We start from the raw sequence: 14,042 nt of genomic DNA, 5'->3' as shown, positions 1-14,042 counted from the left end.
AGAGAGAGAGAGAGAGAGAGAGAGAGAGAGAGAGAGAGAGAGAGAGAATGACAGAGAGAGCGAGAGAGAGCACAAACAAGTGATGTCAGCATCAGGGATCCTCCTTTATCAATCTTTATCTTATTTTTAGAGACAGTTCTCCCTGAACCTCAAAGTCACTGATGGAATTTCCACCCACTGAATTTATTGGCCCCTAGGTAGCAAATACTAAGTTTGCTTCCCTTTTGTGCCATAAACCAAGTTGGTCAAAGGTATAAAGCAGTAGCAATCGAGGCAAACATTGCCCCACCTTTGTGGGATTCCCTGTAAGGGCTAGGGTGGGGCCAGGAAAGGAAGACAGACAAACTTTACATAGATGGACATGCTAGTAAGTGATTACAACAGGCAAGTACTATGCAAAAAACACAGAGCGCTGAGAGAATGAAGCAAAGGACCTGATGTCGCCTGTCCAGCGAGAAAGACTCTTCTGAGGCTGTGACATCAAAGCCAGGATCCTAAGTAATAAGTGAGGCCTGACAGCTAAACATATGCAGAGGGTTGACGTGGCCTACCAGGGAAAGGACTGGCTACCAAGCCTGGCGACCTGAGTTCAGTCCCTGGGACTCACATGGTGGGTAGAGAGGACCAGCTCCCACAAGTTGTCCTCTGATTTCCACATACATGCATGGCATGAATATGCATGCACACATAATAATTAATTAATTCTTTTAATATGCAGAGGCTCAATAGATACAAAGAACCTGATCCAGCAGATGCCTGAGCAATAGGCAGGGTTGTCTTTGCTCTTTTCTAAGCTATGTTAAAGCTTCCCTTGTTTATGTAAATGCATATGCACTGGAAGATGTTCTGTGGAGATCCACACTCCGTAAGAAGCTTCAGAACAAACGCAAGCTCATACAGTGGAGTCTAATTAAGACAACGAGTAATGAGACTGAAGTGCATCCTTTAGATGTAACATAAAATTGAGGTTATCACTTTTCTTCAGATTCTGAATCTCTAAGCATATGTGAATTGCGTTATTGTTCTCCATCAGTTTGGGAACACCTTTACCCAAGATGGGCCATGATGTGCTCCCGGCCAGCTGGCAGTCCTCCACATGGGAGGAGCTGCTTTTACAGACTCTGTAACCAGGTCCTGTCCCAAGACCCATTCCAGAGCCTATTCTTGTTCAGTTTTTAGCTTCTGAAAGAAAGCAAATTTTCTATCATACTATAGAAAGTATGATAAAACAATAATCATGTGTCTGTGATAGCCTGTCTTTATTGTCAGCCTGACCTGATTGAGAGTCACTTAAGAGATGATATAGATCACTTCAGGGTATACCTGTGAGGATGATTCCAGACATTAACTGAGGGGGAAAGATCCTCTCGGGACATAGGTGGTCCTGCTAGGCTGGGGGTTAGAGCTAAATGAAATAAAAAGAGAGAAGGAAAAAAAAAACTGATCCAATTTAAACATTCCCATTTCTGCTTCCTTGTCTGCTGAGGTGTGAGCAAGTTACTCCACAGCCACCCTGGCACCATGGAACTACCTGCTACCATACCTTCCTCTCCATTATGGGCTGTTTCCTTTTAAACTGAAGAGCCAAAATAAATCTTTCCTCCCTTAAATAACTTTGTGTCAGGCATTTGGTCACACCAATGAGAAATGTAGTTAATACTTCTGCCAAATAAAATCTTCCTAATTGGAACTAATTGCAGAAGGGCTGATGTGTAATTGTCAAAGAGCTAATTATGAAAATTTTCCAGTCTCATATTTAATACATTCAACCCCATCTGTTGTCACAAAGCTCATGCTGAATGAGTTTATCCAGGTCAGTTGTCATCTGGGGCTAATAAGAACTTCATTAACCTACAGCATCCTAGGCAACGTGCCATGCTGGCTTGATAGCCTTCCCACCCTCATGCGAGTCCTCATGCATGTAGAAAAAGACCTGTCACTGCAGAATCAAAGAACTCAGTTATAAGATCACATAGAAAGGCAGAAACACGCACAAGCTTCCATTCTAATGCTTGGATATGTTAAAAATCCCAGGCCATCTGCGGGAGCAAGAAAAGTGGGGACCTCCTCTGTCATAAAGAACAAGCAGTGCCTGCATTATCCTGCCTTAGTGGTAACTCTTATTCTTTTAAATGCCCTCCGTAAGGATGCCTTTGCAGAAATTCACCAAGACAAGGGGGAAAAATCTTTTCCCACTGTCTAACTTATTTTTGAAGCATGTAGAATCACTCCTTTTATAGAAGAGAAAATGAGTCTCAGATATTTCAGTCCTATGTACCCTTCTTTGCATTTTTGGGACTCATTCAGTGCCAAGGTGTAGGAAGCATTGTATATGGCAATGACTCTGAGCACGATGCCCTGAGCCCTGCCTTTGTTTTGTTCTTTCCCTTCCTCATACTTGTCTTTTAGTAGTGTTGGTCAGGGTTGACCAGATGTCCTTCTTGACTTCTATGAAATCACTTTTCTCCTTTGTTTCCTACCTGTATGTCTAATCCTTGGTTATCTCTTTCTTGGCCAACTCATCACTGGTCTTACGTCCCCCTTTCTTTAACCTGGCTACCCTCTCTTAGTAGAAGGTGACACCTGTCCCTTGGCTTGACACTCTGACGTTTAGACTATAACAAGAGCTATACTCCTCATTTCTCTATCCAGTAGGCATTTCAGTTGTTCATATCCTATCCAGGGCTCTAAATCTGTGCTATCCAACATGTGACTCTAACTAAAGTTAGATAAAATTATAAAATCATTTCTTTGGTTAACTAGCCACGTGTTGCTAGTGGCTACAATATTGGAAAATAAAGAAAATGTGTATTTCCAAAATTAGAAAATTCTGTTTCCCAACACCCTAGATAATTTTACTCTTCTAAAGTTATAGATTTATCAAGTTCCTTGGATTAGCTAGGGCTTTCTAATGAAAAATGAAAAAAAAAAAAGACAATAGGTAGTGATTGGTTGGTTGCTTGGTTAGCTTGGGTTCATGAGACTAAGGAGACATGCCCCACAGTTTGCTATTTGTAAGGCAGAGAGAACCAGGGAAGTCAGTGATATAATTCAGTCTACATGTAAAAACATGTAAGCCAGAGAAGCCAGTGGTGTGTAGATGCCTGTCAAAAGGTGAGGAAAACCAGCATTTCAGCTCTAGACAACACACAGGAAGCAAAAGAAGTAATTTTTTCTTTCATCCATGTCTTATTCTATTCAAACTCTCAGCAGATTTTGTGCTACCCACCCATGTTGGGGAGGGCTGCCTACTTCACTAACTCCACCAATTTAAATAGCAATTTCTTTCAGAGATGCCCTCAAAAACATACTTAGAAACTGTGGTCAACCAGAAATCTCAGCACCCAATAGCTCAGTTAAATTAACAAAGAAAATAATCCTTTGCAACTCCCATTTCAAAGAGTGGTGTCACCACCTACCCAGTCCTCAAGTCAAAAACCAGAGATATTCTGGAATCTTCTAACTTTGTGAACCCACTGTATCTTCAAAACATGGCCCACCTCTATCCAGTGACTTTGGATACCTATGTTCCTCAGATAGATAGCAACCCCTCCTTAGCTCCCCCCCCCCCAATCTTTCTGTTTCTGCTCTCAATCATACAACCCATCTCCAGCAGCAACCAGAGTGAATGGGGCAGGGCGATGTGTGAGATCAAAATACACTCTTATGAAATCCCCAAAGAGATTATAAAAGCTTGTTTACTCTTTTGGGAATACTCTGTTTTGATCTATACCCTCTTTTTAATTGGATTATTAGTTTCCTTTAATGCCCAGCTGTTTGAGTTCTTGATATTTTTTTTAGATATTAGCCCTCTAGTATAGTCGGTTAAAAATTTTGTTTTCCTAGTTTGTAACCTGATGCTTTGTCCAAATGGCAGTGTCCTTCGCTTTACAGAAGCTTTTCAGTTTCATGAAGTCCCACTCATTAATTGTTCTTTCCTGTTCTTCTCTTCTCCTCTTGAGTACTAGAGATCAAACCTACAACCTTACATAGGCTAAGTACCCCTTCCACTGCTGGTCCCATTGTCCTTCCTCTTTTTATACTGTTCCTAGTAACTAGAATGAACTGGTTTTCCTTAATTAACTTTTTCAAAGGCCCTGCCCCCAACTACAGCCACTGAAGTATACTGGAGAGTTAAGATTCCAATATATACATTTTAGGGTAGTGAGTCAGTTCAGCCCCATGGCATGAAATATAAAGACAAACTAGCCAGAATCAAAATATAATGGTACGCAGTGGGTTAAACTTTTCTGGTCCACTAGATGGAAAGGCATTTGTTTGTGTTTTGGAAATCTCTGAACAGATTGAAGCTTGGCAGAGATTGTGAAATAGAATTCTAAGAATAAATTGTTTTTGAAATTATTAAAGTAGGATTTGACAAAGGAGAAAGTACTGGTGGCAAAGGTGGGGGGGCAATAAAGTCTCAATCTCATTGTTAAGGTGGAGCGAGTCCCTCAGTAACAGGGTGTGTGGGGACCAGAGTTCCATGCAGGAATGGGAACAAGGGCTAGGATGGGAGAGGGAGAGGCTACCCTGATTGACAGAGGGAAGTTATGGCGAGGCTGAGTTGAGACTTGATTGATGCAAAGGTAGAGAAGGGAAACATGGCCTCGTTCTGGCCAGGGTTAAAAATTGCCCTCGTCTGCCCTCAGGGTCTCAGGGATTCTCCATTGAAAAATGCTTTGTTGGTAAGAGTCCCTTAGTCATGACATGTATGGTTTGAGAAGACCTTTCTTCCAGGCACTAAATATAAAGAGAACACTATTCTCAGGAAACGCATGTCTCTAGTCCTGGCTGAGATGGAAGGGGTACATGAAGACCACATTGCTCTTGTACTAGGCCAGTATGTCTTCCTCCTGTGCAGTCCCTGTGTCATTATAGAACAGTCTTCTGCAATGCCTTATGAGGGCCTGTTGTGCCTACAGCATGGCACTCTTTAGTCGTCTTCTTGTTAGTCAGTCACATATAAGCGACGGTCTGTGGTAGATTGTGGGAGCCCATTCCCAGCCATCGCTATGGACACTTCCTTTGGTGAATGTGTGGATGGTGTTGTTAGAAGGTGTAATCGTTGCCTTTCTCAATACTGTTACTAAATACCTGACAACAAACGTTAGCAAAGAGATGGTTTTGGCTTATAGTTTAGGGTGGCAGTTCTCAGCCTTCCTAACACTGAGACCCCTCAGTATAGTTCCTCATGCCATGGTGGCCCCCGACTATACAATTATTTCATTTCTACTTCAGAACTGTAATTTTGCCACTGTTGTGAGTTACAATGTAAATATCTAACGGACAGGTTGAGAACTGCTGGTTTAAGGGGATATAGCCCATCATAGTAGACAGGGCATGGCAGCAGGAACATGAAGTAGCTGACCACGTTGGGTCCACAGTCAAGGAAGGAAGACAGCACAAGAAGTATAATACCAAAGTCCCCATTCCTCACCTCTCAGTGAGTCACTTCCTCTAGTGAGGCTCCAAAGCAGCACCACCAGCTAGGGACAAGTGTTCAAACATATAAGCTGATGGCTAGCATTTCACACTCACACTCACACCGCAGCAGTTTTCCATACAACTTTACATAATAATGAGCATCACATTTAAAGGTAACAGACACTGTCTATTAAAATCAGGTGGTGGGGGCTGAGGGAACAGCTCAGCAGGCAGTGTACTTTCCTATGCAAGCTTCAGGATCCGTGTGGGACTCCTAGCACCCAGCACTGGGTGAGTGAGGCGGGTGGGCGGGTCTCAGCGTCTCACCGGCCAGTCAGACTGAGCAGTCAGTGAGCGTAAGGGTCAGTAAGAGAGCCTGTCTCAAAAGGAAAGGTGAGAAGTGATCGAGGGAGATACTCAACATTGACATCTGGCCTCCACACATGCACATATTGGCGCCCACATACCGATACATGTGCGCACGCATGTGTGCATGTGTGTGTGCGTGTGTGTGTGCGTGTGTGTGCGTGTGTGTGTGTGTGCGCGCGCGCGTGTGTGCGTGTGCGTGTGTGTGCGTGCGTGTTTGCATGCACAACAGGGGGGCCAGGAAGGGGAAGGAGGAGAGAGAATCAGGTGGATAAGTCAAATACATGCAAACAATAGGGTTCGCACAGTACTATAACTCATGGTGTCCTGACGGAGTTACACAGTGCAGTAATCTACACTAGGGCAATCTAAGTTTAAAGCTTTCTCAGTACAGTAAGTTTTGAATGATATCATGTCTCTTGACAATTATTTTTTCCATTCACGGGGATTTACATGGCTTAAAAGTTTTACAAATAAGCTGAAATTGTACTGAGATTATGAAATCAAAGTATTTCACATTTGCATAGTTAAAATTGACACATGCTATGACAGCATATACTATAATAGGCAAAGAGGATGAGAGACTGAGCGACAGAGTTGAATGCTGTTCTAGAGGACATCGGAGCTGGAATTCAGGAGAGGGAACAAATCTGGACCATCACTTCTGTCTTGTTTCCTTGGTGTCTGATAGCCAGTTTGCCTCCCTATGTCTGTATTCCCTAGGTTGAACCTCCCCTTCCATGCCTACTTCTATAAGTTGGCCTTCTGAAGCTCACTGAAAATTAATACTCATTATATTTAGATTCTGACCATGTGGTATCTTTAGGAAATGATTAGGGGGAGTCTGGGGAAAAGTACTCGTTTTGTAAACATGAAGACCTGGGTTTGATCCCCAACACTCACATAGGAAAAGCTTTCAAGTGAGAAGGTGTCTTACTTTGGGTGTTATTGCTGTGAAGCAAGGCAACTCTTATAAAGGACAGCATTTAGTTGGGGCTGGCTTACAGATTCAGAGGTTCAGTCCATTATTGTCACAGTGGGAAGCATGGCAGCATCCAGGCAGACATGGTGCTGGAGGAAAGTTCTACGTCTTGATCCAGCTAGGAGGAGACTGTCTTCTGAAGGCAGCCAGGAGGAGGGTCCCTTCTGTATTGGACAGAGCTTGAGCACTAGGAGCCCTCAAAGCCCACCTACACAGTAACACACTTCCTACAACAAGGCCACACCTATTCCAACAAAGCCACACCTCCAAATAGTGCCACTTTCCATGGGCCAAGCATATTCAAACCACCACGGAAAGCATGTCTCTGTAATGGTAATATTGAAAAGGTGAATACAAAATTCTCCCTGAGGTTTACCGATAAGTCTTGACAACTGGCATTGACCTCTGACCTCCACATGCATGGGCACACATGTATGCACACATGCTGGCATGTACGCACATAGGCATATACAAACAGAGGTGCTTACGACTCTACTCTCATCTATGAATAAGCCTGTTTGTATAATGAATGAATTAATGACTAGTGGATTCTTTCAAGTGAGTTTACTCGACTGGGTCTCCTGTGTATTAGACTCCATGCAGTAGCCTACATAACTTCAGACTGCCAGCAAGAAGCCGGTCACCAGAAACAGACTCTTGACCTTGGACCAGAAGCATAGCCAAGATAAAATCCATCTTTAGAACTCACCTAATCTATATTATGCTAATAGCAATAGAAGACAAAGACAACTACCATTAATTCATTGCACTGCACAATCCATTATTAGGGTTCTCCTCCCTTTCTCAAATCTCCTGACGACTCACCCCATCCTTATTTCATTCTGATATTTTAGCATGGAGCTTTAAACCTTCACAGCGGAGGCTTGCCATAGATGAATTTTGCTAAGAAGGCATCCTCTCCAAACAGCCCACACAGGTCAGCCAGCCTTAGGATGAGACCTGGGTCTTGCCATGAGTAAACTTTTCTCTGTTGATTCTGGAATGACATAACTTTTCATATCCGTTTCACAAGTAGTTTCAAGAATAAGAAGTTGTCTTGCTCAGTGTAGGGAAATACATTTTCTCACAGCCCTGGGGGAGGCGGGGAAGGGAGAGGACTAGAAGCTTAGGTTAATTCTCCAGGGAGCTCTCTTCTTGGCTTGTGGTGTCCTTCGTGGCAGACGGGACAGAGATCTCCTTATAAGGATCTCATTCCATCATGGAGGCCCCATCTTATGACCTTACCTCAACCTAAGGATGATCCTAAGGTCTGCCCCAAATGCTATCACTTTAAGACTTACAGTTTCCAAGCAGGAATTGAGAGATGTGTCTGTTTCTTAACAGTGGGCTTTGAAAATGCATGCATGCCTCCTGAGATTTTTTTTTTGAAAGTATAAAGTGATTTGCAAATTTAAGATTTCTTTTTAAATTAATATTGTTACTTTTTTTTTCTGTCAAGTTTCTAAACATTTCCCCAGAGCCCTGGTTTCTAAGGAAACCAAATTCTTTCTGAGCGATGTTCAGAAGTAGAACTCTGATGCAATCTGAAGTTTAAGAAGTAGGATCTTAAATGTGCAGTAAGCGAGGCCCGTGGCAGCACGTACCATCCTTTGTCGCTTTTGCTTTCATGGCACACTGCTGCCCCATGGCAATTCACACCTTTCATCTTACAGAATCCATCAAGACCTTAAATATCCCACAGTAGAAAAAAAGACCTTCTTCCAAGAGTAGGAAGCACATGAGGTTCAAGGTGGGCAGGAGAATGGGCAAGTCTTGGTCATGGGATGCTCTGTCAGGAGGTGGGAGGGGTCAGGAGGTGGGAGGGGTCAGGAGATAAGAGGGGTAAGTATTATTGCCTGTCATCTGGCTTCTGCAGAGTAGAAGAGGTGGTAACAGTCTGGCCAGGAATGGGAGAGCATCATTGGAAGATAGATGCTAAGGGATAAGGACAGTGCAGCTGATGCTACTCAGCTATGGCCAAGTGCATAGACCACTGATGAGTGATGGGCAGCCAGGAGAGGCAGATTGAGTGCTAAAAATACCCGTAGGACATCCATGCTCACCTTGCCCCACAGCTACAGTCTTCCTATGGTAGTACACCCCCTGGCTCTGCAGTGTCAGCTATTGAAACACTAGAAACCCAACAGAGAATGTAGAGACTTTGTATCACTTGCCAAGACCCGACATCTTAGGAGCTCGACTCACTGCAGACTAGATTGTTTGGACAGCGTGGAGGTCTGAGATGCTGTCATCTCTGTTGTTTCCACTTCCTTTCACTCTTTGGGTTGCTTTTTATTTCTCCTGGGTGTCTCTCCTTTCTAGAATGTCAGTTTTCTCTGCAAGGGAAACATTATCCAATTGCATTATTGCTTGGAACGACAGGTAATGGAATAAAACCAAAAAAGTGGGTCTTTTATAGCTGCAGTTGTTTTTATTTTCATTATTAGCCTTTTACAGAGGCAGCTTCTGTCGATCCATTATTACACATTAATTGCCATGACTTGCAGAAAGTGAATCATACCTTCGCGTCTATGTGTGCACTGCTGACATCTATCTCTTATTGTATTAAAACTATAAAAAAGAAAAGAGTGGTTTTAAAAGCTGGTTTATGGCTTTAATATTTCTAATAAATATATGTTTTCTGTGGTTTTGAGAATTTGGGAAATTTTAATAGTACACCCCTTGAGTTTATTTCCACATGGCTTTAATTATTTGGATAGAGCAATGTTCTTTCAGTAATATGTATATTCTCAAACTTTGAAAGTAATCGGCTGAATTGTTTCTGCTCTGGGCTGTGTGATGCAGTGCCCTCCTTTCCATTGTTTTACTTTGAGTCACGGTGGTTTCACCATGTAGCCCAGGCTAGCCCCAAACTCACCCCAGACTTCCAGTCTCCGCATCTCAAGTCTTGGGCTTGGGAGTATACATCACGACACCTGGCACAGTGTCCTTTCCCCACCTTCTTTCTTTCCTATACATTTCCAGTGGCTTTGAGGGTCTGATAACCTTCAAGGGTGTGCACCTATTCCTTGTTGTAAAGGTTGACTAGATTCATCCACCCATTTAAACAGATAGAAAGGCCATGGTCTGAACATCTAAAGCATGCTTCTATTTTCTATTAGAAACTAACTTACTAAATTTACTAGTATTAAATTAATCAAGAAACCACCCCACCCCTGCTAAGAGAACAGTATTTGGCTCCCAATGCACAGACACAGACATCACAGTCCAGTGTCATATGCTGATATTGGATGATGCTTAGCCAGGGAGGCCATTTTGACTTTGTGTTGTCATAAGACAATAGAAAATAGAAGCCAGCTTCAGGAAAGATTTCCTAAGAATTGCTGTGCCACCAAGGTCCCCAATGAAGGAGCCAGAGAAATACCCAGGGAGCCAAAGTGGACTGAAGCCCCATAGAAGGAACATCGATATGAACTAACCAGTACCCTCAGAGCTCCTTGGAACTATTCCACCAATCAAAGAAAATACATGGTAGAACTTGTAGCTCTAGCTATATTTGTAGCAGAGGACGGCCTAGTTGGTCATCAATGGGAGGAGAGGCCCTTGGTCCTGTGAAGGCTCTATGTCCCAATATAGGGGAATGCCATGACCAGGAATGGGAGTGGGTGGGTTGGGGAGCAGGTGGAGGAGGGAGGGGATAGGGATTTTCGGAGGGGAAACTAGGAAAGGGGATAACATTTGAAATGTAAATAAAGTAAATATTTAATTTTAAAAAAAGAATTGCTGTGCCACAACGCTTGGGTTTTGTTTGCTGTTGTTGTTTGCCTACTTTTCTTTTATTCCACACATTTTTACTGCTGTGACATGGGGACCTCTTTTAGGGATTCCTTCTAGAGAAGAGGTTGGGCAAGTTCTAAACTCAGAATCGGGTTCATGTTTTAAAATTACTTTTCAAAATAAAGTTTGTTCTTTTACCTCCTGAGAACTCTTAGCGATGATTTTGCATGCATCATTGGCCAGCCCTCCACGTTTCTAACACCTTATTTGTTTGTTTCACAGTGTGTCTGGTGGAGAACTCTTCGATCGGATAGTGGAGAAGGGGTTTTACACAGAGAGAGATGCCAGCACTCTCATCCGCCAGGTCCTGGACGCTGTGTACTATCTCCACAGAATGGGCATCGTCCACAGAGACCTCAAGGTGAGGCCACTGCTCAGCAACACCAGCCATTTCACAACCCACAATGCACCTGCTGGAGGAGGCTGGCTATGGCAAAAGGATATGTTCTGAGAAGAGACAGGGGGAAAGGGCAGTTGTGGTTTGGGGGTATCAGTGCCTTGAGGCCCAGACGTAGCTTAGAAGAGAATGAGGATCAATACTGTGGTTGGCCATCGTTGCAAGCTTCTGTAACCACCAGGCAGCCCATGGGGACACAGAGAGGTGCGTGTGTAGTCCTTTCAAAGATTATTTTGTACTGGGAAGAAAATCCATGGAGATCCTTCTCTCCAAGAGCTGATTGGTTTTGATTTTTGTCAACTTGACCTAAGTTAGTCATCGGGGAAGAGGGGGAACCTCAATTAAGAGAAGGCCTCCAAAGGATTGGCCTGTAGGCAAGACTGTGGGGCCATTTGTGATCACTGATTAATGTATGAGAGTCAGATCCACTGAAGGCAGTGCCACCTCTGGCTTGTATGAAAAAAATAAAAATAATAATAATAATAAAAAGCAAGCTGAGGGAGCCTTGCAAGCCAGTAAGAGGCACGCCTATCCTCCACCACTTCTGAATCAATCCTGCCTTCACATTCCTGCTCGGAGCTCCTTCCCTGACTTCCCTCAATGATAGATTGTGTCCTGGAGGTTGTAAGATGATATAAATTACCCTTTTCTACCTAGGACATCCCTGGTGGAGCTCTTCAGAGTCATGTCCCACCTCCAGCCCCTTTTAAACACAGCAGCCAATGAAGGAGGGGACAGTGTAGACTAGAGAAAGAAGGCGTGCGGTACAGTAGGTTAAAGGAGCTTATGGGTACATCTGTCTTCTGGTGTCCTGAAGGCTCCTTTCTCCCCTCTCCTCCCCTCCCCCCCCCCNCTTCCCTCTTCCCTCTCTTCTCTTCTCCTCTTCCCTCCTCTCATCTTCCTGACTCACCTCCTCTTCCCCTTCTCTTACTGACTCTACTTTCTTCACTTCCAGTTGGTTTTGTCCAGTTGCTTTTTTAAGGTAGAATTTCACTATATAGCCTGAACAGACTCCAGAACTCCAAATCTCGAGCCTCAGGATCCTGGGTGAGGAGACGATGAGTAATCATATTTTTCTTTGTGGGGTGAGGGTATTGTGATCCTTCATCTACTAGCTCTGAAGAGTTTGGACGTTATAGTGGCCACCTTAGTGTCCCATTCCCTCCCCGTCCCCCAGGTCTCAGTAGCAATTACATATGAAGGCTGGAAAGGCAGTGAGAACATCACTGCTGAGCCCAGGCTATGATGTGACTCCATGCTACAATCTTACAGGTCCAGCCTCCACAGCCTACTGCATGAATGAGGCAGACATACACGCCCTGGCATATATGCACCCACTCTAAATGTAAACACAAGGACTGCATCACAACCATGCTGCCCTTAGCATCGGGGAGGTAGAGCCAAACAGGCCTTCTGGAAGTACATCCATGGCAATAAGAAAGATGGAGGAAGATGGTCTTGACACCTGGGCTTAACACAGTGGCTGTGTTGGGATTTTTGTCTGATCTCTTTCTGAGGCTCCAAGGAGTTTCCTCCATGTGGTCTTACATTTTCATCAAGTCCTAAGAACATGAAGGCCACCCAATCTAAGCTACAGCAGCAGACAGCATGGTAGTCTTCTGAGAACAGAAGCGTGGTCTATGATACTACCCCAACCCATGAGCAAACATGCCTACTTCTCCCAGACAGATGTTCTGATGTCTCCTGGACCCCTGGGAGGCTGCTAGAGACAACCGAGTGTCCTGTTTTGTTAAAAGGGAGTGAGTGAGAAAGGAAGTGTACCACTCCCACATCTTGGATGGATTTCTCAGCTCTGCCCTATTGATACTTAGAGATGGAGGACTCTGTGTGGGCACCAGTCCTGGGCTCTGTAGGATGTTCAGCAGCATCCCTGACTTCTACCCGCTAGATTTCCAGCACCCTTCCTGGAGTCATAGCAACCAAAAATGTCTCCAGGCTTTGCTGAATGTTGTTCACTGAGGAGCAAAACTGCCCCTTGTTGAGAAAACTGAATTCGCTGAGTTGCTCCATGCAGTAGTAACGTTCCCAGGAATGTGCTGAGATCTTTTTAAGGATTGTTGTAGAAATTATTATGAAGTAGCTTGATCGTCTACTTTGGGTATTAGCTCTCAGTTGTCATACAGAAATGCCATAATATGTAGAAAATCATTTTTCAGGGGCGACCAGGCCCTGCAGAGCCCCACCCCCCTCCACAAGCCCTGGTAGGGAGGACAGTGATGGGCGTGGTGTGATGCTCTTTATGGCACACAGCCTTCACACTGGTCCTGATGATGGCTTTTCATCCAGATCATTCCTTAGGTGGCCCCTTGGCCACCCCCAGCTCTGCCTCTCTACTCTCACTGGCCAGGAAAAGCCTTGCTGCTGTTGCCTAATCTTGAGTCAACTCAAAGTATTGGATAAAACAGAGAATATTTAGTTACTTTAACCCTCTTCTGTGATAATTGTTCAGAAAAGCATCTTTCTGACCTGAATGAACTTCCTGTGGAGAAAGGTGTGTGTGAGGGGGGTGTATGTTTGTGTGTGTGTGTGTGTGTGTGTGTGTCTGATACGGATGCATGTTTATGTGTGTGATGTGTGTGTGTGTGTGTGTGTGTGTGAGTGATAGGGATGTATGTTTGTGTGTAAGTGTGGGGTGGGAAATATGTTTATGTGTGTGATGGGATATGTGGGTGTGGGTGTGAGTGACAGGGTTGTGTGTGTGAGAGAGAGATAAGGGTGTATGTTTGCGTGTGTGATGGGGTGTATTGTGATGGGGGTGTATGTTTGAGAGAGAAAAAGAGAGAGATGTGTGTGTGTGATGGGGTGGGTATATGCTATTGTGTGTGTATGAATGATAGAGGTATGTCTTTGTGTGGTGGTGGTGGTGTATGTGTGGCTATGTGTGATATGGGTGTATATTTGTGTGTGTGTGAGATGGGATATATGCTTGTGTGTATGTGTGTGAGTGATAGGGTGTATGGTGTGAGTATGTGTGTGCGTGTGTGTGAGAGAGAGAGATAGGGTATATGGTGTGTGTGAGTGTGTGTGTGTGTGTGTGTGTGTGTGTGTGTG

General features: G+C 44.1%; 1 protein-coding gene across 3 annotated transcripts in view; it reads left to right on the top strand.

Annotated features, from left to right (window-relative positions):
• Window positions 1-14,042, top strand: part of Camk1d (calcium/calmodulin dependent protein kinase ID) — a 399,973-nt gene that overhangs the window by 330,479 nt on the left and 55,452 nt on the right. For all 3 annotated transcript variants that reach the window (XM_021215448.2, XM_021215445.2, XM_029547469.1), the window contains exon 4: window positions 10,796-10,934. In XM_021215448.2, coding sequence (XP_021071107.1) covers window positions 10,796-10,934 — 139 coding nt within the window. The remainder of the gene's footprint in view (window positions 1-10,795; window positions 10,935-14,042) is intronic.

Source organism: Mus pahari, chromosome 16, assembly GCF_900095145.1.
Source record: "Mus pahari chromosome 16, PAHARI_EIJ_v1.1, whole genome shotgun sequence".
Taxonomy (NCBI): domain Eukaryota; kingdom Metazoa; phylum Chordata; class Mammalia; order Rodentia; family Muridae; genus Mus; species Mus pahari.
The sequence above is the reverse complement of the archived record's forward strand: the minus strand, read 5'-3'. Positions and strand labels throughout refer to the sequence as shown.